Here is a 22,458-nt window from a genome sequence, read left to right as displayed (position 1 = left end):
ATAGAGGAGGTGATTGGAGGTATTGGAAGAAAGGAATAAACTAGGGTAGCTCATATCACCCATTCCATGTTTTTTCTTTTTAGGATGTCCCAGTCTGCAGTGAAAATGAATTCTGTTCTGCCTCTGCTATGCGGTAAATTTAGCAATAAACTTTCTGCTCTGTATGTCACCGACTAGGTAAGAGTGCCCTGTACTAGAGTGTAGTGTAGGAAAATCCCTGTTGCTAAGCACCACGCCAACAACACCCTGAGCTACAAAGCTCACCTGTTTATTTCATTATGCTTTACTTCTATGTCTATCTTGAATTGCTCTGTATTCAGAGAAAACAAGAAGGTAAGTTGTTAAGATTCTTCGTTGCAACAAATTTTTTAGAACTAATTCTATATTGAGGAATGTCTTACATTTTAACCAAAACCTTTTGATAAATTACAGAGTTACTGAATATATCTAGATCTAAATCTTAAAGTATATCCATATTATATAGATTTATATGATTTATCAAGAGCTCTTATCTGGAATTTATACTTGATTCCTTTTACAATTTTCATAATATAACCGTAATGTAACCAGAAAATGACCCTTGAGATCCTTGAGAGTGATTATATAAACATACCCTTGATTTCATGTCTCCAGCCTAATTATCACAGTTAAAATTTTGGTATCAAAGATGGAGCAAAGATAATAAGACTTGTAAAGCAGCAGACCTTACAAAATGTTAAAAACAATTTTATTTACATAGTGCCTCCACACAGACCTAATTATATGTATTAAACCTACTGTTTAACATTATTAGTAAGTCAGAGAATTTAGAATAATCAGTTAGACATAATTTTAGATAAAGTAAATATTAATAAGTCATTAATATTAATCCCTATTTGATAAAATGACTCTATATGAAAATAACTGCCCTCAAATTATTTTCAGCTCACAAATTTTTAATGAAAGGAGATGGTGGCTGGGCGTAGTGGCTCACGCCTATAATGACAACGCTTTGGGAGACCAAGGCGGGCAGATCACTTGAGTTCAGGAGTTCAAGACCATCCTGGCCAACATGGTGAAACTCCATCTCTACTAAAAATACAAAAGTTAGCTGGTTGTGGTGGTGGGTGTAATTCTAACTACTGAGGAGGTTAAAGCAGGAGAAATTGCTTGAACACAGGAGGTGGAGGTTGCAGTGAGCCGAGATCGTGCTACTGCACTCCAAACTTGGCAAGAGATCAAAAATCTGTCTCAATGAATAAATAAATAAATAAATAAAGAGATGGTATGGAATCATTATTAATTTTGGGCCCTTCATGTTAGCTAATATGTTTAAGCCTAAGTCAAGATAGAAGCTGACCCAGATTATTAGCATGTTTCAGTGAATAATATTTTAAAATAATTCAACACTGACACATAATACTATAGTATTCCACTTAGATATAAAAAATATGATAAAAGAAGTCTCATGTTCTTATCCTGGCATGGTGGCTCACACCTGTAATCCTAGGACTTTGGGAAACCAAGGGCGGGGGGGATCCTTGATGCCAGGAGTTTGAAACCAGACTGGACAATATAGTGAGACCTCTCTACAGAAAATTTAAAAACTAGCTGGGCGTTGCCGCGAGCACCTGTAGTCCCAGCTACTGGGGAGGCTGAGGTGGGAGAATTGCTTTTCCCAGGAGTTCCAGTCTACAATGAGCTATGATCACATCACTGCACCCCAGCCTGGGTGATACAGTGAGACCCTGTCTCTTAAACAAACAAACAAAAAGTAATCCCAGAGCTCTAATGATCTTATATGATATAGGACTTTAAAAAATTAGCCAGGCATGGTGGCGCATGCCTGTAGCCCCAGCTGCTTGGAAGGCTGAGGCAGGAGAATCTCTTGAGCCTGGGAGGCGGAGGTTGCCCTGGATGATAGAGCGAATCTCTGTCTCAAAATAAGTAAATAAATGAATGAAAGTATACCGAAAGTTTTAACTTAACAAATTTTATTTACGCCTCGCATTGATGAAGTGATAAGAACAGATAAGTAATACTAATACACATATAAGATTTTTACAATTTTTTAAAAATTAGACCCTTATGATATACAAAGGAATTTAATTTTTTTCTTTTCTTTTGAGACGAAGTCTCGCTCTGTCACCAGGCTGGAGTGCAGTGGTGCGATCTTAGCTTGCTGCAATCTCCACCTCCTGGGTTCAAGCAATTCTCCTGCCTCAGCCTCCCGAGCAGGGACTACAGACATGCGCCACCACGCCCGGCTAATTTTTTGTATTTTTAGTAGAGACGGGGTTTCACCATGTTGGCCAGGATGGTCTCAATCTCTTGACCTCGTGATCCACCCGCCTCGGCCTCCCAAAGTGCTGGCGTTACAGTTGTGAACCACCGCACTCGGCTGCAAAGAGATTTAAATCTATCAATTTTATCTTAATGCAAAATTTTTGTCATTTGTGATATTTTCCAATAGCTTATCTGAATTCCTTAGAATCAAACTTCAAAATAAGGTTTCAAAGTCAAGTTTCTTTGAAATTACAATTCAAAAATATTTAGATTTTAGAAAGATAATGTGGTAAATATACTGCCTATTATGGAATATCCCTAGTGGCAAATCATATGAATAATCACATGAACTGGGATCAATAAGACTATAAATACCCTTGGTCGAGTGTGGTGGTTCACACCTATAATCCTAGCACTTGGGGAGGTTGAGGCTGGCAGATCACGAGGTCAGGAGATCGAGACCATCCTGGCTAACACGGTGAAACTCTGTCTCTACTAAAAATACAAAAAATTAGCCGGGCGTGATGACAGGCGCATGTAGTCCCAGCTCCTCGGGAGGCTGAGGCAGGAGAATGGCCTGAACCCAGGAGGTGCAGCTTGCAGTGAGCGGAGATCCGCCACTGCACTCTAGCCTGGGCGACAGAGGGGGACTACGTCTCAAAAAAAAAAAAAAATTATCTGGATGTGGGCAGGTGCCTGTCATCCCTGCTACACGGGAGGCTGAGGCAAGAGAATTACTTGAACCCAAGAGCTGGAGGTTGCAGTGAGCCGAGATCGCGCCATTGCACTCCAGCCCAGGCAACAGAGCAAAAGCTCCAAGCTCCGTTTCAAAAAAAAAGACTATAAATATCCCTACATCAGCATAGATCAGATTTTTACCAAACTTACGTTTAGGTATTCATAACTGTTGGATTTTGTAATTCCCCATGAAGAATTGTAGATCTGCATATATTTTCAAGTATTAATAGTTAGAATTACGTAGTTTATAATTTATAAGTCCAATTTTTGGTTATTTTCATTATTAATACTTTTCCATTCCTCTACCCTTTCCGAAAGACAATACAATACGTTTCTTTTCTTTTTTCTTTCCTTTTTCTTTTTCTTTTTTTTTTTTGAGAAGGAGTCTTGCTGTCCCCCAGGCTAGAGTGCAGTGGCACGATCTCTACTCAGTGCAACCACCAGCTCCCAGGTTCAAGCAATTCTCCTGCCTCAGCCTACTAAGTAGCTGGGACTACAGGTGTATGCCACCATGCCCAGCTAATTTTCATATTTTTAGTAAACATGGGATTTCATCATGTTGGCCAGGCTGGTCTAGAACTCCTGACCTCAAGTGATTTACCTGCTTCAGCTTCCCAGAGTGCTGGCATTACAGGTGTGAGTCACCGCACCCGGTCAAGAATACAATATGTTTCTAAGTTGATAGTCTATCGTTTATCCACGTTTCTATGATTAACTCAAGTAATTTCTAATTTCTCCCTATTAGAAAGAATGCTGCTTCAAATAATTTCATTTATGTATATTTTTGTTCATTTAAACAATTTCCTTAGAATAAATTCCAAAGCATAAGCCACTAGATCAAAGAGAATTAAATCCTTTTATTTTAAAAAACATATTGGCAGATTTCTTCCAGAAAGAACTATGCTAATTTACAATGTCCCCAGAAAAATATTAGTATGCTTTTTCGGTAGTATTATTAACTGGACCATCGGTATTCCTTTCTTATGCCCCTTTAATAGTGTAGGATGGTTCATTAACTCTTTTTTATATTAGCATTTCTTTAATTACTACTAGTGAAAAGAATACAGTCCCATATATACACGTATGTGTTAACTGCACATTCATTTTCTTTGTCCTTTTGTTGATCAAGGTCTTAGTGGTGGTCATGTATATTTGAATATGTTTTTAGTTATTAGCTCTTCATCATGTTATAGTTATTTTGGTCATTTTACTGATGCTTAATTGGTAAGAATCAATTTCACTAGGGATAAAAGTCAGAAGAACAGATATTGTGAGTTGCTTTGTGAAGATTCAAGGACCTTCAAGGACCTCTGAACAGCCAAGGATAATCATTCCTATTTTTCATCTTCAATGGAAAAAAGAGCCCATTATACCTTTCTAGCCTATTCTGGAATAAATAATAATTAAATTTTATTTATTGTAAACTAACAAAGGAAACAGTGTAAGTTAATGAAATGTAGTCTCTACAACTTGTTAGACTTTTTATTTTTTATTTGTTATTTTTAGTTGGACTTTGTTTTTGAGACAGAATCTCCCTCTGTCACCCAGTCTGGAGTGCAATGGCTTGATCTCAGCTCACTGCAAACTTTGCCTCCCAGGTTCAAGTGATTCTCCCTGCCTCAGCCTCCCTAGTAGCTGGGATTACAGGCGCACACCACCATGCCCGGCTATTTTTAGTAGAGACAGGGTTTTGCCATGTTGACCAGGCAGGTCTCCAACTCCTGACCTCAGGCCATCTGCTCGCTTTGACCTCCCAAAGTGCTGGGATTACAGGATTGAGCCACCGCACCAAGCAACAAGCTAATTTTTGTGTGTTTAGTAGAGACCGGCCTTCACTTCATGTTGGCCAGACAGGTCTCGAAATAGACCTCAAGTGATCCACCGGTCTTGGCCTCCCAAAGTGCTGGGTTTACAGGCCAGAGACCCCGCGCCCAGCCGGCATTGATGTTACTTAAATTACAAAGTAACCGGTCAGGTGCGGCCGCTCACGCCTGTAATCCCAGCATTTTCAGAGGCCGAGGCAGGCGAATCACCTGAGGTCGCAAGTTCCTGAGACCAGCCTGACCAACATGGAGAAACCCCGTCTCTACTAAAAAATAAAAATACGAAATTAGCCGGCATGGTGGCACATGCCTGTATTCCCTGCTATTCAGGAGACTGAGGCAGGAGAATCGCTTCAACCTGGGAGGCAGAGGTTGTTGCAGTGAGCCGAGATCGCACCATTGCACTGTAGCCTGGGCGACAAGAGCCAGACTCCGTCTCAAGAAATAAACATTACAGCCTGGCCCGGTGGCTTATGCCTGTAGGCCCAGCACTTTGGGAGGCCTAGGCAGGCAGATCACTAGATCAGGATCAGCCCTAGGCTGAGCTGCAGCTGGCATTTGAACGTGGCAGCAGCGGTGGCAACCCAGTACCTGTCCGTGCCACCAGCAGCGGCGAACCCCAGGGTCGGACACCGCCACTGCGCCTAAGTCAGGCGGTGGGACCTCAGCTGTGGGAGGGCGGGAACCTGTCGCAAAGCCTCATCGTGTCAGCTATACACGGCCCAGAGGTCGCGACCTTGAGCTGCCAGCGCCTGCCAAGGAAGAGCAGAGCCCAGGGTGGAAGAGGGTGCACTCGGCGACCCTCAGCGGTCTGGGCCCAGCCCTGCAGCCTCCACTGTGGACTCAGGTGCAGCTCCCACCTGAACATGGCACGCGGCAGCAGGGACTCCAACCCTGACCCTGTCAGCGCCACCAGCAGGGCAGATACTTGGGCCAGAAGCCTCCAGGGCGCCTAAGTCAGGGGGTCGGTTCCCAGTTGCAGGAAGGCGGGAATCGACGCTCAGCGCCACCCTGGAGGCTGCACGGTGCCCAGCACCAGGGTCTAGCTCCTGGATCGCGGGTCGAGGAGGGGCCAGGGGCGGCTACGTCAAGCAGGCCATGTTGCAGGGCGCCCGCCACCTTCCGCTCCAAGGAGGCCCGCCAGCCCGGCAGTGCCTCAGCGGCAGGTGCCACCTGCACGCGGTGCCCGGTGGAGCGCGGCCAGGGCGCGTGTCTCCTCAGCCTGTTGAGTTGCGCATGAGCTGCTGCCTAACGGCTCTGCTCAGAATTTCTCCCGAGGGAGGCCGGAGTGTCCAAGAGCTTGGCGATACAGAAATTTTTACTGGTGTTGGGGCGGGTGCGGGAACTAAAGAAGGGCAAGTGGGAGCTGGGTGGGTGCTGGGGAAGGGCCAGCAGGAAGCGAGGGCGAGCGGTAGTGGCTGGGGAAGGGCGAGCGGGAGGCGCGGGTTCTCTCTAGCAGGGGGCTGCCGCCATGAAGAGGCTCTCAGCTGCCGCTGGCAAGGGCGTGTCGGGCCCGGAGCGCCCGAGCGCCTTCAGCGAGCTGGTCTACACCAAGAACGACTCGTACATCATCCACTTCGGGGATCTCGGGAAGATCCATAAAGCTGCCTCTCTGGGCCAAGTCCAGAAGCTGGAGAGTATGACAGTAACGAAGAAAACCATCGACCTGAACAAAAGAGATGTGAAGAAGAGGTACCAGGCCCTGCCTGAGCTGGGGCTGCAGGAGGAGGTGGTGGCTGTGGGAGGATCGCCCCTTCAGAATGAGGGGCTGGGGGGCCTGGGGACGAGGGGAGCAGGTGGAGGAGTGGTGGGTGGAGGAGTGGCGGGCTGTGGGGCGGCCATCCTGGGCAGGACCCCCAGGCCTGGGATGGGGGCGCCCTGCAGGGCAGAGGGCCCAGGCCACCTTAAAATCAACTTCAAACTTTAGTTGCTTTCTTCTTCACTCCCACTTCCTCTCACAGAGCACTGTGTAGAAGATTTTAGAGTGATTTAACTCACAAAATTAAGTACATACAGGGTTTTACTTTTAATGTACAGGTTTTAAAAGATAATGTTAGACACACTATGAAATGGTGCATAATGAAATAATTCCTATAATATATGAACTTCTTGGCTAAAAATTCTTTGGATAAAGTCCAATGTCCATTTTGATATCAATGAATGTCTATGTAAATATGTTCTTTGCTGAGGGACCCTAGAAGGAAACTTCGAGGTGGGAAGATGGCTTATGTTCTTGAATTTAAGAAGACTCATTTTTCTCAAGATGCAACTTCTTTAACAGTTTTACATAAACCAAGTAAAGTTATCAACGTTTTAACATTTTTAAAATTACACAGGCTTTTACTATTGCGATGACATTTTAAATATTTTGTAACGGAGTAGAAAAGTCCTGCCCTTCTAGACATCAAAATGTGCTATTAATTTGCACAAGATGGGCCGGGAGCAGTGGCTCACGCCTGTAATTCCAGCACTTCGGGTGGCTGAGGCGGGTGGATCATCTGAGGTCAGGAGTTCAAGACCAGCCTGGCCAATACGGTGAAACACCGTCTCTACAAAAATACAAAAATTAGCCGGGCCTGATGTTGGCTGCCTGTAATTCCAGCTACTCGGGAGGCTGAGGCGGGAGAATCACTTGAACCCGATAGGTGGAGTTTGCAGTGAGCCGAGATCCTACCATTGCAATCCAGTCTAGGCGACAGAATGAGGCTCTGTCTAAAAAAACAAACAAACAAAAAATCACAAATTATTTGCTAACAGCTGAAAAGACAGGTAATTGAATACAACAGAATAGAAAATCCAGAAACACCCAAATATATGTAAGAATTTAGAACTTGATAATGATCACACTTTATACTAGTAGGAAAAGAATTAGTTTCATAAGTGAAATGCCTGCTTTTTGGAGAAAACTAGATTTTTATGGCACAAAATAAGTTCCTGATGGAATATAGATTAAAAATTTTTAATATACAAAAAGATAAAAATACCAGAAAAAACATGCCTATTTACACAGATACATTTTTATGTTGACAAAACCTTTCTAAGAAGCTCAGAAGCAAGCATTCTGAAGGGTAATTTAGTAAAACAAAAATTAAATTACCCTGCATATGTGAAAAAATAAAAGGCAGCATACTTGTAAATATTTACTACTCATGTATGTGTATGTGTGTATACATATTAGATTTAAAAATCTTTGTTTTATAGAGAATTCATTCAAATCAACAGAAAATCCTCTAATTTAAAATTGGGTAATTTAAATTAGTTATCTAAATTGTAGATCTAAAAAAAGTACTGGGCCTCTAATTTAAAACTGGGCAAAGTCCTGTTTTAAGATCTGCGAGTGACCTATGCACATAGGAAACAATATTTAGTGTTCCTGGTTAGAGAAGACATTTAAGTTAAAAGAGGAATCAAATACTGTTTTCTACCTACAAAGTTTGTGAGGATAAAAGGCAGTGACATTCATAGTACTCTTTAAAGTGTAAGTTTCAGATGACTTTTCAAATAGACAATTTGATGGTAAGTACCATATTTAAAAATTGTATATGTCCATTAGTGATCAATTCTATTATACTAAAATATTTTTAGAAAATAATGAAACATATCACAATTTCTTTTCTGAGCACTGCTTAAAATATCAATGTATTAAAAAGATTCCATTTAATGGTTTTTATAAATACATTTCAGTGAGTTTACAGCATGGGATAATATGTGACCACTCAGGGCAGAAACATATACAGAAGTATGTTAACATTTGAAAATGGATTTTGGTGTACCAAGTGAGGGTAAAATTCAGTTTGATTATACATACAGACTATGGTCTTGTGTTATCTGAAATTATGTCCAAAATATGATAAAATTTGTTATTTGAGGACGTTTGTTTTAATATAAAATGTTTTTCCTTTTTATTATTTTTGATTTCTGCATTGAACATGTACAATGCTATTAGTGAAAGTTTATTATTAATGAAATAATTTTTGGGAAGAGCAGCAATATGTATTTTGCACAGACAAAGATAATTTCTCGCTTTATGTATTTTTTGTGTGCATTAGTATATTCTGTGAACTTTTAGCATCTTCAGAAGAGAATCTTTTTATCTGTGCTTATTGATTTACATATACATTTCATTAAACACATATTTTTATTATACATAGATTTATTACTTATATGTCAATAACTATAATCATTTTAGTGTAGTTTTATTATTAGAAAAATAAAATAGCAAATATAAGTGCTTTATTTATAGCAATTTTTTAAGATATTGAACATCCTAACTGTATTTATCCATTCTTTTAATCCATTCATCACATGTAAGCTGAATGCCTATTATGTAGAAGATACATTCTATTAACTCTCAAGACCTTTTCATCCTTAAAAATTTCACATTTACCTGCTCAGCCTGAGCAAAGTGAGGGATTTAAAATTGGAGTATTAGGGCTGAATCTCAATTGAAGCTTTTCCTCTCATCTTTCAAACAAAAACACTTCTGAAGTGAGAAACTAGTAAAAGATAACTACCAACCATGATATTGGAAATTTATAACAGCTCTAAATAGTAATATTAATCTTCAAAAACATCTAATTTGCATGCATTCTATAAATCTAAATATGAATTTCCATACATTCTGTAAATCTAAATAGGGAATAAAATGAGCCATGCCTATTTATTTGAATCCAAAGTTTTCTTTGGCTTGAAGTTTTTAAAATATTAAAGAAGTAGCTTGTTTTAACAATTTATTGTTTTTATTTCAACTCTTCTTTTGTGTAGTACTCTTAAAAGGTAAAATTTCTTTCATTGTTAATCCTGTGAGTAGGACTGCCATACATATATATGTATATACCATATTCCACTTCTTGGAAGGCACTGTGAATTGTGTGATGCCTTCTTATTTTATGCACCAATAAAAGATTGTTTAAATTTCCGCCAAATATAGTTGTAATAAATAATGAATTATAAGTGGCATTTCCATGCCAGATATGTTAAAATATGAGAAATTGAGCATCTTAGAATCTTTAAAATACTGTGTTACCTCTAACTTTTAAAACACACCACAAAGTAGGCATAATTGCACCATTTTACTTAAAATGTTTTCTTTGTTAAGTAGTAGTAATAATTATAATATCTAACAATTACTGAGCTGTTACACGTACTAGGAACTCTCCCAAATACTTTGCGTAGATTCTCATTGAGGCATCACAGTGATGTCCTGAGATAACTACTGTATTCATCTTCATTTGATTGATGAGAAAATTGAGGTGCAGAAAGTTTAAGTGACAGCTAGAAAGTGAAAGATCTTAAAGTAATATTCAAGCTCAAGTTGAACTGAATCCAAAGGTCAAATTCTTTGTATTCAAACAGGCCACTCTTTCGTTAATGTAGTGAGCAAAAAGAGTGAATGAACATTGTACTTTCTTCAGGAGAATATTAAATATTTGTTTTGAAGGCAGAGAAAGAGCCTGGTATTTAATGTTGACAATTACATAAATCATTGTATGTTTTGAGACAGTGGACTAAACTTTGCCAACAAGTCCTCTCACTCTCATAGGACTGCTCTACACTGGGCCTGTGTCAACGGCCATGCGGAAGTAGTAACATTTCTGGTAGACAAAAAGTGCCGACTTGATGTCCTTGATGGCGAAAACAGGACACCTCTGATGAAGGTAAATAGTAGTCAATTTTTTTCGGTAGAAGATGGATTTGATTCCAATACACAGAATAAAAATGAATTTAGTTGAAACACAACTAGTCTGTGAAACCTGTGGAATACTTATTTTGATTTCTTATAATTTATAATTTACTTCTTGCTTAAATACCGACAGGCTCTACAATGCCAGAGGGAGGCTTGTGCAAATATTCTGATAGATTCTGGTGCTGATCTAAATGTTGTAGATATGTATGGCAACACAGCTCTCCATTATGCTGTTTATAGTGAGAATTTGTCAATGGTGGCAAAACTGCTGTCCCATGGTGCAGTCATCGAAGTGCAAAACAAGGTAGACGTTAACCAATGTTATTTTCAAAATATTTGAAATCCATTTGTTTTAACATTAACATATGTAAAAGTGTTATATTTGGAAGCTCAAACATTCCTTGAATGAAAATAAGTTGAAAGAACTTAATTACCTAAGATTTTACTTTAAATATTAATATTTTTACAAGAACTATTAGAGACTATGGCTTTTCTGTGCATTTATGATAAATATTTGAGTTTGTTAAAGGTAAAACTTTTTCAAATATTCTTTCCTACCCAAGTTTTTTTTTCTTTCCAATTATTGTAAAACTACAGGAAAGCAAAATTTGCCTTCATAAATTGAGTCAACATGTAAAATTTAGGAGACATGCAGAAATCTGGATTTCTTCTTAAAGGATTGAATCTGGTGTCTCTTGAGCCCATATGACTGTTTTGCATGCTAAGAAGACGTTCCAGCTTTACACAAAGCATATGCTTCCAGTTTGCTACTGTGCCCACCTAGTTACATCACTTACTCAACTTACCTCTTTTGCCTTTGTAAATATTTCAGTCATCAATTCCTCTCTCATAGTATATGTTGGTAAAGATTTCAAGGTATTCAAGGCAGTTTATTGGTGTTTATAATATATGGTTTATATCTTACATTAATTCATTAATATTGGGGTTGACTTCTAGAATTTAGAAGATTTTTTTAAACAATGATTTTTCTATATATAAACCATAAATAATAATCTTTTATTAGAATGCTTTTAAGCCTTTTCAGATTAATCATGGTTGTATTTGAATAAGTTATGCGCATTGCAGAAAATATTATATCCTTCTTCTCAGAATTGTCCCTTAAAATTCAAGTGATTTAGGGGCTTCTATTATGCTAATCCACATAGGTGAGTTAGAACTTTCAGGAATAAGCCATTTTATTCATATTTTTGATGTTTTGCCAAAAATTAAGTAGCAATTACGATAGAAACCAGAATACAAATGGATTGTTGCATTTTAAGAAATAGATATGCATTAGGATCCTAGGATTGTCATTATAATTGATAATAAACTTTTATACTGAATTTCTAATAGCTGAGATAAAATTTTATTGTCTTGTAACAGGAGAAACCCCATGGACCATTTAATAATAAGCAGTCAAAGTTCATTTGAAGCCAATCTCTTTTAATTTAGAGCCACTTCCTTAGTGACTCATTTAGAGCAGGAGTGCCTGACATTGGCATCTGGGATCTTGGGATTATTGATAGAAGAGAATCAAAAGAGTTTGTATCACCCAGAGGAAACCTCCATTTTTCTTGGAAAGCTTACAAAACTGCATCCCTGAAATTCTAATTTGTCAAATGTTAATCTCTGCCACAAAAATACATTGTCAAATAAGTATTAGGCAAAGTTCAAGTCATTTATTGAATAATGGACATTTAATTCACAGTTTTATAATATTTCTTGAACATATATAATGGTGGAATCTGTTGGGGTACAGTGCTTCTGGTAAGGTAATTATTCTCTGGAATATAGTTTAAGAAACACTGCCCTAGAGGTAATTATTTAGATTACTCATTTAGTCAAAAACAAATTATTTACTACTATGTCTTAGGGTTTAAGGATATAGAGATAAAAGATACAGCCCTTGCCCTCAAGAAGCTCTTGGTTTAGATGGGAAACCATAAAATCATTACAATATAATGATTTTTGGAGATAACCAGAGTTAATGTGGTGATGCAGAGGTTGAATGTTTACAAGAGAAGGTGCAGTGCATGGGAAAGCACAGAAAAGGGAGACAGAAGGGACTGCTATTGATTTACTTTCTATTTTATGTGTTTAAGTTAATAGGATATTATGTAAGGTATTCAGTTCAGTTGAGAAATATGTAATTTCATGATTATAAATTGTTTTGATATTTTGCAGGCTAGCCTCACACCCCTTTTACTGGCCATAATGAAAAGAAGTGAGCGAATTGTGGAATTTTTGCTGACCAAAAATGCAAATGCAAATGCAGTTAATGAGTTTAAATGGTATGGTACTTCTTTTTTTTTTTTTTTTTAAAAAAAACACTTGACTAGTGTTCTAGATTAATAACACTCAAGTCAGAAATATTAAATTAATAACATTTAGTTAAAATTATTAGATTATAGTGAAACATATAAACACAAATTATCAGAAGAAAAGCGATTATTTGGACTGGTCAACATAAAGAACAGTATATAGTAGGACTTATCTTCTCTTATTATATCGACTGATTCTTATGTGTAATCTGATGTTTTTGGTTGCATCATCTTCTATTAATGAAAGTGGTTCTGTATTAGTTTTAAGAAGTGTGAACCTTTTCAGTTTATTTTATAATTCAATATTGAATTATTAACAGTTTTATAGTATTTTTCTAACTTCTCTTTTTTATACACTTTTTAAAACATGCAATATTTGCTGGGCATGGTAGCTGTTGCCTGTTATCCCAGCACTTTGGGAGGCCAAGGTGGTTGGATCACATGAGGCCAGGAGTTTGAGACCAGCTTAGCCAATATGGTGAAACCCCATCTCTAATAAAAACACAAAAATTAGCTGGGCATGGTGGCACATGCCTGTAGTCCCAGCTACTCAGGGGGCTGAGACACGAGAATCGCTTGACCCAAGAGGCAGAGGTTGCAGTGAGCTGAGATCATGCCACCACACTCCAGCCTGGGTAATAGAGTGAGATTCTATCTCAAAGAAAAAAAAGCAATATTAAATAGAAATAGGAGTATAAAATCATTTTGTCTTTAGGATGACTGTTTGCTTTAATAAAGTTGTTTTCTTTGAAGCATATTAATTTTAGGTTATCCCTATGTGACTGTTAATTGCTGCCACCAGATACTGTGAATTTATTATTATTTTTTCCTTTTTTATTCATAGGGTATTTTTATTTTTAATTTGAATGGGTAGAGGGAAGAAAGACATCTTTAATTGGATTAATATTTTAGTTAATTAAGATAAGCCATAGGTGAGTGATAAAGAGAAAAGATGCTTTTGATTCACACAAGACTGAGTTTAATTTATAGCTTCCACACTTGATAGGTGTGACTTTGCAAACATTACTTAATACCAAGTATGATTTTCTATATGAAAAGGAGAATAGTAATATGTCCTTTAAGAATGATTATATTGAAGTAACATTATAAATATCAACAGCATTTAATTCAGTGTTTCATACATTGTTATCAGCATTGTTAACTAAACTTTCTATGACTGCTACTACTATCATTATTCCTAATATTGTTTTAAGCTTTCAGATTGCTCTCACTTGTCTAACTTCTAGCTGATTTTGAAGTACAAAATATTACATCAGACTAAGGAAGAAATAGATAATTTTTCACTTAAATATTTGCCTCTTTGAGATTAGTGAACAAAGCATAATTCCTTGCCCCTCAAAGGACTTTATGTTAGCCAATTCTAGTATGCCATATCCCAATGGGACATGAGTCTTTTTGCCCCTTCCTTTTAGATTTGGTGGTAATTTGCAAAGATAAACACTTGAGCACTCCAGATACTTATGTTTGTTAGTACATGTAAATGGTTAATTCTACACTGACAGGCACATATTAAATTGGTTCTGCTCATAATAAGTTATTTCTTTGTTATTTTAGCACAGCCCTTATGCTTGCCATATGTGATGGATCATCAGAGATAGTTGGCATGCTTCTTCAGCAAAATGTTGACATCTTTGCTGAAGATATGTGTGGAATGACTGCAGAACATTATGCTGCTGCTTGTGGAGTTAATGTGTAAGTGTTTACATTTAAAAGCTAGGTGAGATTTTATAGTTTGTTCCAGGTAGTTTTTGAATGACAGTGACTTAATTCACTTTATCAGCCAGAAACTAGGCAAAAAGCCAGACTAGTTAGAAGGAGTATTGGGTCCAGAATTCTTTATTTTAGGACTTTCAACAACTTTATCCCTAGGGATCCTAATGTTGACTGCTTGATTTGAAGTATAATCCCTATGCGCGGGATAAATACAGTGTCACAATTTTAATTTTTCTAATTAGTTATTTGGGTCTTGAAATGTCCACTTTGGCAGAAAACCTGATAGTGTCCCCTGGGGGCTGTCTTCCATATCTCAATACTTGAATTTTTAAAAAGAATCTAAGGAGTTCCTTAAGTCCAAGGAAGATATTCATTTTGTATAAGTCAGAAGGACTTGGGGGGACATGGCCATTCTCTTCATTTTGTTATTTCCATTGATTCTGTTGCTGCATCCTTGCCATTGAAATTGCGCCTGCAGTCTGGCAATGATCGACCTTTGTGACCAGGATGCCCTTACTAACACAGATCCCTCAGTTTTCATAGTGATCCGTATGTAGACTTCAAAGTTATTACAGTTTTTTTTTTTTTTACTTTTTTTTAAAAAAGTTATTTTTTTTTATTAATTACAAAGTTAATACACATACATATTCTCAGCCATGGTTTCCAAAGTACCAGCACTCCGCTCTGGCAGCTAGAACTTTTATCTTTAGCCACACACATAGTGAGCAAGTTGACCCTTCTCCTCCCACTCAAAACCTCATGTGAAACCCACATCTTAACCTGGACTTGGCCTAGACCTTCATGGTAAGTTATCCTTTGAGTGACTTTTTTCTATTTTCTCTAGCAAATATTAGTTGTGATAGTTTAAAACTGTAAGTCAGGTTGAAATAATGTTACAGGAAGAAATTAGAGATCCATTTTTATTCTATTACCAGATCTATATCCCTGGCCCTTTATATCCTGTGGAGCACCATTTTGTAGGTAGTGGAAGGTCTCATCTTATTCTGTAAAATCCCATGTCATCTTTCCAAAGTTGTAGTGGGTTCTAACTTGTGGTTGTCCCCTCAAGTGATTCTTTTTTCCTAAAAGTAAAAATCTTCCTTGTTACTTGCATCTCTACCTTGAGTTTTTAAAATATTTTCAAATTCTACATTACCATGAAGCCATTCAATAGACTTCACTCTATCTCAAGTAAGTTGTTTAGATTTAACAGAGCAAGCCTCATCCATCACTGATAGTCTTCACATATAAAAGTAGGGATTTGTGCTGACTTCAGGGGTACATATGCTAAAATTGAAACAATGTCAAGAAGGTCAGCATGGTCCCTGCACAAGGATGACATACAAATCTGTGAAGTGTTGCGTATTTCTTGCAGTCCCCAAAAGGATATGTAACTACTTTCTAACTAGCTCCAAGGAAACGGTGTGAGTCAAAGCAAAATGGGTGGCACCCAGTATTGCAATTGTGATTTTCATACAAAAAATATTTATGTAAGGTGATATATGAAATGAGGTATGGTAACACATAGGATCTTCTGTGCAATATGTTGTTAGTAGGCATCTCAGAAATGAGAAAATACCAACTTGTATCTTCTTTGTGGAACTTATAAAAAATAAAGGTAGGGTTTTGTCTTCTACAGCAGCTGGAAATGAACATAGTGACTAAGCATCATTCTAACAAAGATTTGTTCATTCAGGTTAAAGGAGGTAGATAAAGAGTAGTAGTAGTCCAAGCCAGATGCTGACATCTGTTAGTTTTCTGCCTTTGGTGTGACTGATGAGCTCAGTAATAGAGGATAATCAGGTTATCCAATTTAATGAATTAATATATTTATAAATAAATTTCATTACAAATTATAAAATAGCTTAGATGCCTAAATTACAAGCCACAAGGAATAGAACATCTAATAACCAAAAGCAGGAATTAATAACAGAAAACTGCAACATTTGAACATTATAACCTATGAATAAACACTTTAAAAAAAATTAAATTTATTTTTTGTAGAGACAGAGTCTCCCTGGGTTGCCCAGGCTGGTCTTGAACTTCTGGGCTCAAGCAATCCTCCTGTCTCAGCATCCCAAAGTGATTGCATCACAGGCATGAGCCACTGCACCAGGCCAACACATGGTGTTTTATTGGGAATTTTAAAATAGCTTCAGCAATAAGGTTCAAGAATAAATTATTTCATTGTTTCATTATTTCTTTGAGCATTTTAAAAGTGTTTTATTGTTAAATCTTTGTGATAACCTAGTGAAATAAGGCTCTAAAATCCTCATTTTTAGAAGACATTGAGCCTAAGGGAAGCAACTTGTTCAAGAAAAAATACCTGTTGGTAACTGCGCTAGGACTTTTTCTGAGTTAGGGACATTTTCTATTAAGCCAAGCTAACTCTAGTTAAATTTACTGAGTTATACAGCCCTCAATTCATGAATATTTCATCTTGCTTTATTTCTTCTTTAATTAGAAGCCTAATAAGTTCATAGAGCTTACAAACTTAAAGTCTATGGAATAAGTAATGTTCTGATGTTAGCTCTGATATTGTCTGAAATGCTCTAAGAACTTAATAAATTTAGTAAATGTTTTTTATATCAGCATTAAAATAGTAATTTTATTTATTACATTTTTATACGTAGCATTCATCAACAACTTTTGAAACATATACGAAAATTATCTAAAAATCCTCAAAATACCAATCCAGGTAAGACTTCGGATAGTAAGCTACTCTTTGTGGTGCTACCATAAGATTATGGAAGTGTTGATCACGAAAAAGCAATTCAAAAAGCAATGTGTAAATAGCGTGTGTTTACATATATACATATATGTGGGTATATGTGGGTATGTACATATATATATATATAGCTTTGATTTAATTTTTTAGTTTATTATTCAGAGTTAGTTAAGAATTTAGTTGTAGGTAGTTTATAATCTCAAAAAATGTTATCTGAAAAAATGTTTAATTATGGTCCCTAAAATCCTATATAATACTTTTGTATAAATAACACAATTTTGTATATTGCATGATTCCTCAATTGTCATAACAACTTAAACTTGTTATAAAATGTATAACCCTTTGTGTGATTGATGAGCTCAGTAATAGGGGATGATCAGGTTATCCAATTTAATGAATTAATATATTTATAAATAAATTTTATTACAAATTATAATTAGTTTACATGCCCTGAATTACAAGCCACAAAGAATTGAACATCTAATAACGAAAAGTAGGAATTAATAACAGAAAACTGTAACATTTGAATATTATAACCTGCGGGAGTCTATCCTGCAGACCCCGGCTGCGTGACAAATGAGATGCATATCCAGACACCGATATTCAGTGAAAGAGCAGCAAGGGTTCTCAGCCAATTACAGACACCAAGGAAGTTGCTGTAAAGAGTCAGCAGCCACAACCCTGGCAAGCTGGCCCCGTGGGCAAAGTTTTAATGACAAAGGCTTTGAGTCAACATACCTGTGGGTAATTAATCTTGTCGCCCCACCCCGGGAGAGCCATCCTGCCGGTGGGTGATCAAAGGGGAGTCTTAAAGCTGCATGAGTGGCCGGGCGCGGTGGCTCACGCCTGTAATCCCAGCACCCTGGGAGGCCGAGGCGGGCGGATCACGAGCTCAGATGATCAAGACCATCCTGGCTAATATGGTGAAACCCCGTCTTTACTAAAAGTACAAAAAATGAGTCAGGCTCTGTGGTGGGCGCCTGTAGTCCCAGCTACTCCAGAGCTGAGGCAGGAGAATGGCGTGGACCCGGGAGGTGGAGCTTGCAGTGAGCTGAGATCGCGCCACTGCACTCCAGCCTGGACGACAGAGTGAGACTCGGTCTCAAAAAAACAAAAACAAAACAAACAAACAAAAAAACGCATGAGTAAACAAGCTATTTAGATAAACTACTCTACTTTCCTTTGTACCCACTTTAAGCTATTTACTCAAGGTAAAGATTAGACTGCTTTCAGCTATAACCCTATCTTGAGACTTTTACAAAACCTTCCGGCCTTCCAAGAAGATTTGGTCTATGTCCTATAATGTCATCTTAAAATGTTTCCCACCAACCTGATGAACTCCTACAATAACCTATGAAGAAACATGGTTTTATTTATTTATTTATTTATTTATTTATTTATTTACTGTAGAGACAGGGTCTTCTTATGTTGCCCTCAGGCTGGTATTGAACTTCTGGGCTCTATTTAATTTTTACAATAAATGGTTTGCATTTAGTAAATGAGAATTAATTACAGTTGAATCTTGAGCAATATAAGAGTTAGGGTGCTGATCCTCCATGCAGCTGAAAATCTGCTTCATATGAAAATCTGTTTCTTATGACTCCACCAAAACTTTGCTAATAGTCCACTCTTGACCTGGAGCCTTATTGAAAGCATAAACAGTCAATTAACACATAGTTTCTATTTTATATGCACTGTATACTGTATTCTTACAATAAAGTGAGCTGGAGGAAAGAAACTGCTAGAAGGAGGAAAAAATATATTCACTATTTATTAAGTGGAAGTGAATTAGTATACATGAAAGTCTTCATTCTTATTGCCTTCACATTGAGTAGTCTGATAAGGAGAAGGCAGAGGAGAGATTTGTCTTGCTATCTTGCAGTGGCAAAGGAAAAGAAAAATCTATTAGTGGGCTCCTAGAGTGAAAACCCTTATTCGAGGATCAACTGTGTGACATAGTGACTTGTGTCGCTAAAAAAGTAACTATCTTTAGAATTTGGAATTTAATAATACTTTTCTGGCACCATAAACAAATGTCAACAAGAATTGCAAAACTTAGCCAGGGTACATCAGTACCAATAGGAGATTATCTTTCAACGACACCTACGGAGTGCAGAAGTCGGAAAAGCAATTCTTTATTGAGAAGTGCAGGATGTTACATAGTCTTGTACCAACAAAGTCTCACTATTATCAACTTCATTCCCTCTAAGTTGAAACCAAATAAGATATATTTACTTCATTAGAACAAGGTATGTTGTTCTATCTGCTGGATAATTAGTGTGTGAATAGCAATTTTGTTACAAGAAGTTACTCTGTTTCTAATAGCCAAAATATTATCATTATAAATATTCAAATAACACTAAACTCAAAAAGTTATAAAAATATTACAAAAACTTTTCACAATAATGAAAATGCTACTGTGATATATAAATGTGACACAATGCATTTTACAATATGAACTGTATGAGCACATCTTTAATTTATTACGTATTCATCAAAGGACCTCTATAAGTTAGATTTGGCAAGCTGCAGGAGACAAAGATGGACTACACATAGTTTGGGTCTTTACAGTGCTCATAATACAGTAGAGCTGTGCCTACTGAATTTCTGTATTTTTCCAACAGAATTTCCCTAAAAATGCTTTTTTTTTTTTTTTTTTTTTTTTTTCCGTTTATCCACTTGTCCACTTAACAAATAACTGTCAGGTATCTTTAAGGTACTAAGCATCTTCCTTGTTATTATCATTGTCATTTTTTATTTGCTTCTTTATTAAGGTACTAAGCATTTTTTCCTGTTATTGTCATCTTTTTTATTATTTATTACTTTATTTAGTGCTTACTCTGTGCCAGAACTCCTTTGAGAGCTTATAATTATTACTTATTATGTCATGTCATTACCATATTCAGCATGTGTCAGACATTTTATATCCAAGGTGAAGAATTAAAGCTTTAAAACATTTAGTAGTGTCCAGTCACAGTGGCTCACTCCTGTAATCCTAGCACTTTGGGAGGCCAAGGCAGATGGTTTGCTTGAACTCAGGAGTTTGAGACCAGCCTGACTAACATGGTGAAACCTGTCTCTACTAAATATGAAAAATTAGCCGGGTGATGTGGCCTGTGCCTGTAATCCCAGCTACTTGGGAGGCTGAGGTAAGAGGGTCACTTGATGTGGGAGAATTGTTTGAATTGCATTGAGCTGAGATCGCGCCACTGCACTCTAGCCTGGGTAACAGAGCAAGACTCCATCAAAAAAAAAAAAAAAAAAAGAGAGAGAGAAAAGAAAAGTTTGGTAATATTTAAGGAAAGCATACAGAATGAGTAGAAGTTTGCCAGGTGAAGAGTCAGGAGGATGATATTAGCAGAAAGAAAATTTAACCAGATTGCATGTTTGGCAGAAGGAACACCTGCAGGAACAACTGATGAGGCTGCACCCTTGGCGGAAAGAACTCCTGACATGGCTGAAAGCTTGGTGGAAAGACCACCTGATGAGGCTGCACCCTTGGTGGAGGGAACATCTGACAAAATTCAATGTCTGGGGAAAGCGACATCTGGAAAGTTTGAACAGTCCTCAGAAGAAACACCTAGGAAAATTATGAGGCCTACAAAAGAAACATCTGAGAAATCTGAATGGCCAGCAAAAGAAAGACCTAGGAAGATCACATGGGAGGAAAAAGAAACATCTGTAAAGACTGAATGCGTGGCAGGAGTAACACCTAATAAAACTGAAGATTTGGAAAAAGGAACATCTAAGATGATCACATGTCCTACAAAAGAAACATCTATAAAAGCGAGTACAAATGGTAAGATGCTTTAGTGAACTTTGTAGGGTTTATTGTCACTTCAGGTTCCCTAGTGAAAAAAGCGTGATATGGGAGTTGTTGGGAATGACTTGAATATGTAAATAAGGCAAACTTAGGCAACACTTTTTGATAGTATAGAAATAAGTAGATCTTATTCTGTAGGCCCTGGAAAAATTCTCACAATACTTCTGATTGTAAATACTAGATGAATTAACTAACAATGGCTAAAACCATAGGAACTAAAGTTCTTTTGGTGGTTCAGGGACATCATAGGCTCCCATTTTTATTGATTGATTGATTGATTGATTGATTTGAGATGGAGTCTCACACTGTTGCCTGGGCTGGAGTGCAATGGCGCGAGCGATCTCGCCTCACGGCAACCTCTGTCTCCTGGGTTTATGCAATTCTCCTGCCTCAGCCTCCCAAGTAGCTGGCATTACAGGCACCCACCACCATACCTGGCTAATTTTTTGTATTTTTAGTAGAGACAGGGTTTCACTATATTGGCCAAACTCGAACTCCTGACCTCGTAGATATCCCCTCCTTGGCCTCCAAAAGTGCTGGGAATTCAGGTATAAGCTACCATGCCCAGCCAGGATCCCACTTTTGGTAGGCTAATTAACAACAGCTCCAATCATCATGCTCTCTCAAGACAATATTTAAAGGCTAGAAGGGCTGCTTTTGTTCACATGTTTCTTTTAAATAGGGAGAAAATTTGGAAACTTGCAGTAATCTTCCTGTAACCTTTTTGTTGGCTGGATTATACCATATGCCATTTCTAAGCCAGTCACTAGGAAAGCAAATGTAATTACTGTGATTAGTTTAGAATAATGGTTTCTCTTTTTGAGATGGGATTGGGGTAATGGAATACTGAATATCTAAAGAAACTTGTGTTTCTGCAGCAAGAAAGAATAAATAACGTCTATGCATAGGAAGCCAGCAATGTTTTCTGCAGGGATTCATTGGAAAAGTTTGAGCAGGGGAGTCACAAGATTAGATCTGAGTATCAGGGCATTTTGGTCATGGTGTAACGCAGAGATTGGCAAACTTTTCCTGTAAAGTGCCAGATAGGAAATATGTTAGACCACCAAGTGTGGTGGCTCATGCCTGTAATCCCAGCAGTTTGGGAGGCTGAGGCAGGTGAATCATGAGGTTATGAGTTTGAGAGCAGCCTGGCCAATATGGTGAAACCCCATCTCTACTAAAAATACACACACACACAAAAAAATCCAGGTGTGGTGGCACGTGCCTGTAATCCCAGCTACTTGGGAGGCTGAGGCAGGAGAATCGCTTGAACCAAGGAGGCGGAGGCTGCAGTGAGCTGAGATCGCACCGCTGCATTGGAGCCTGGGTGACAGAGCAGC

General features: G+C 37.8%; 1 protein-coding gene and 1 non-coding gene across 2 annotated transcripts in view; both read left to right on the top strand.

Moving 5' to 3' along the window:
* Positions 1 to 6,171: 6,171 nt before the first annotated feature.
* The window catches only part of LOC105463238 (ankyrin repeat domain-containing protein 30B), a 189,337-nt gene continuing 173,050 nt past the window's right edge, over positions 6,172 to 22,458 (top strand). The window contains 7 exon segments of the mRNA XM_071070132.1: positions 6,172 to 6,518; positions 10,369 to 10,483; positions 10,643 to 10,816; positions 12,697 to 12,803; positions 14,409 to 14,546; positions 17,201 to 17,265; positions 20,690 to 21,094. Of these exon segments, the coding sequence (XP_070926233.1) occupies positions 6,298 to 6,518; positions 10,369 to 10,483; positions 10,643 to 10,816; positions 12,697 to 12,803; positions 14,409 to 14,546; positions 17,201 to 17,265; positions 20,690 to 21,094 (1,225 nt within the window). The 5' untranslated portion in view covers positions 6,172 to 6,297.
* LOC112423398 (U6 spliceosomal RNA) lies at positions 15,831 to 15,937 on the top strand. The gene has a single exon (XR_003013873.2). It is a non-coding gene; the product is annotated as a U6 spliceosomal RNA (small nuclear RNA).

Source organism: Macaca nemestrina, chromosome 9, assembly GCF_043159975.1.
Source record: "Macaca nemestrina isolate mMacNem1 chromosome 9, mMacNem.hap1, whole genome shotgun sequence".
NCBI classification, from domain to species: domain Eukaryota; kingdom Metazoa; phylum Chordata; class Mammalia; order Primates; family Cercopithecidae; genus Macaca; species Macaca nemestrina.
This window is presented reverse-complemented; position numbering and strand designations above follow the sequence as displayed.